Source organism: Phytophthora parasitica (assembly GCF_000247585.1).
Source record: "Phytophthora parasitica INRA-310 unplaced genomic scaffold supercont2.77, whole genome shotgun sequence".
Classification (NCBI taxonomy): domain Eukaryota; phylum Oomycota; class Peronosporomycetes; order Peronosporales; family Peronosporaceae; genus Phytophthora; species Phytophthora nicotianae.
The window spans coordinates 253,473-255,021 of record NW_008649063.1 but is presented as its reverse complement, the minus strand read 5'-3'; the positions used below and the strand labels follow the sequence as shown (position 1 = coordinate 255,021).

Below are 1,549 nucleotides of genomic sequence, written 5' to 3'. Positions count from 1 at the left end.
GTCGCATCATCTGATGCAGCAAGTGCAGCTCGTAGCGAGTCAGACATTACAAGCAGCACCGTAGTATAAATGCTCGTGCACTGGGAGATTTCTTTGAGGAGCTACTAAATTTTCATTAATAAATTCTTTGATTGACATCTTCGCTTTTTTAATGTTGTAAATGGAAAATACGTATGGTCGAATTTATTTAAGAGTTCCGTGTACCTGTCAAAGGTGCTCGATTAAATCGTCGCGGAGACGCACATGGGCACGTGCGTTCCGTAGCTTCGAAGTGTGGACAATCAATTGCTCGATAGTGTCGTGACCCGAAGCACGAGCCGGTCGCGATACTGTAAATTCCGGAAGTCCCCCAGGCTGATTACGAACATCAAATAGAAAGTCGATTCGATCTGAATCCCGTAAGTGACGCTCATCTTCCACAATCATGTTGTGCATGATGATGCATGCATGCATCACTTTGTCCATTTTGGCAGTGCTCCAAAGTTCACATGGCGTATCTAGAATCCTCCACCGCGCTTGAATCACCCCGAAGGTCCGTTCTACATCTTTCCGACAATCTTCTTGATACTTTGAGTAATTCTTGCGCTTTTTATCTATCGGCTTCTCGATTGACTTTACAAATACCGACCATTCAGGATAAATTCCATCCGCCAGCATATAGGGTGTATCATAAGAGTTGCCTTCAAGGTAACATTTTGAATTAGTTTTTTTTTTCGCTCACAATACGAATATTTTACACATACCATTGACAGTATACGTGACTTGCAGTGCTTCGCCTCGAAGCATGCTGTCAAAGAGAGGGGACCGCTCTAAAATATTAATGTCGTTCAACGAACCAGGAGAACCGAAATTGTAATGCCAAATTCGCAAGTCATAGTCCGCGACTGCCTCAAGGACTTTTGTAGGCTTCTTTTCCTTTCCTTTGTGTTGGCCAGCCAGCGACATTGGGCAATTCTTCCATACCCAATGCATACAGTCGATCGAACCGACCATTCCAGGAAAGCCACGACGTTCGTTCTGTTTAAGAAGACGTTCTAGTTCCTCCTTACGTGGTGGACGCAAAAACTCATCACCGAAAACAGCAATAACTTCATCACAAAAGTGATCGATGCACTGACTGACTGTAGGTCCAGCAATCTCTAAATTTTCATCAATAGCATCAAAAGATGAAGAGTATGCAAGAACTCTTAGCGCGGCCGTGATCTTCAGGAAAGTGAATATTCCCACTAGACCCGCTGCATTTCGTTTCTGAACAAAGTAAGTGTCGTGATTCGTTACACTATGTGCAATATGAGAAAAGAAGCGTCTTGACATTCGATAGCGCCTGCGGAAAACAGCCTCTTCAAATATGGGGTCAGGGCCAAAGTATTGTTGGAGCAATCGAGTGTGCCGCCCATGCCAGTCGCGGCGCTTGTTTGGAGAGCGTCCTGGCACCGATCCACCGTGTTTACGTTTTATATTTGCTCCTGGTGGCCGTAGTAGATACAGTATATCGAATAAAGCTTCTTCTTCCTCGTCCTCTTCAAGCAGAGCTTGTACGCATTGCATT

At 44.6% G+C, this 1,549-nt stretch overlaps 1 protein-coding gene across 1 annotated transcript; it reads right to left on the bottom strand.

Annotated features, from left to right (window-relative positions):
* Positions 1-207: 207 nt before the first annotated feature.
* PPTG_24256 (hypothetical protein) lies at positions 208-1,548 on the bottom strand (the record flags this gene model as incomplete). Its single annotated transcript, XM_008915985.1, has 2 exons — positions 208-680; positions 744-1,548. The coding sequence occupies 2 exons, from the start codon at positions 1,546-1,548 to the stop codon at positions 208-210; spliced, it is 1,278 nt and encodes a 425-aa protein (XP_008914233.1).
* Between the last annotated feature and the right edge of the window lies 1 nt (position 1,549).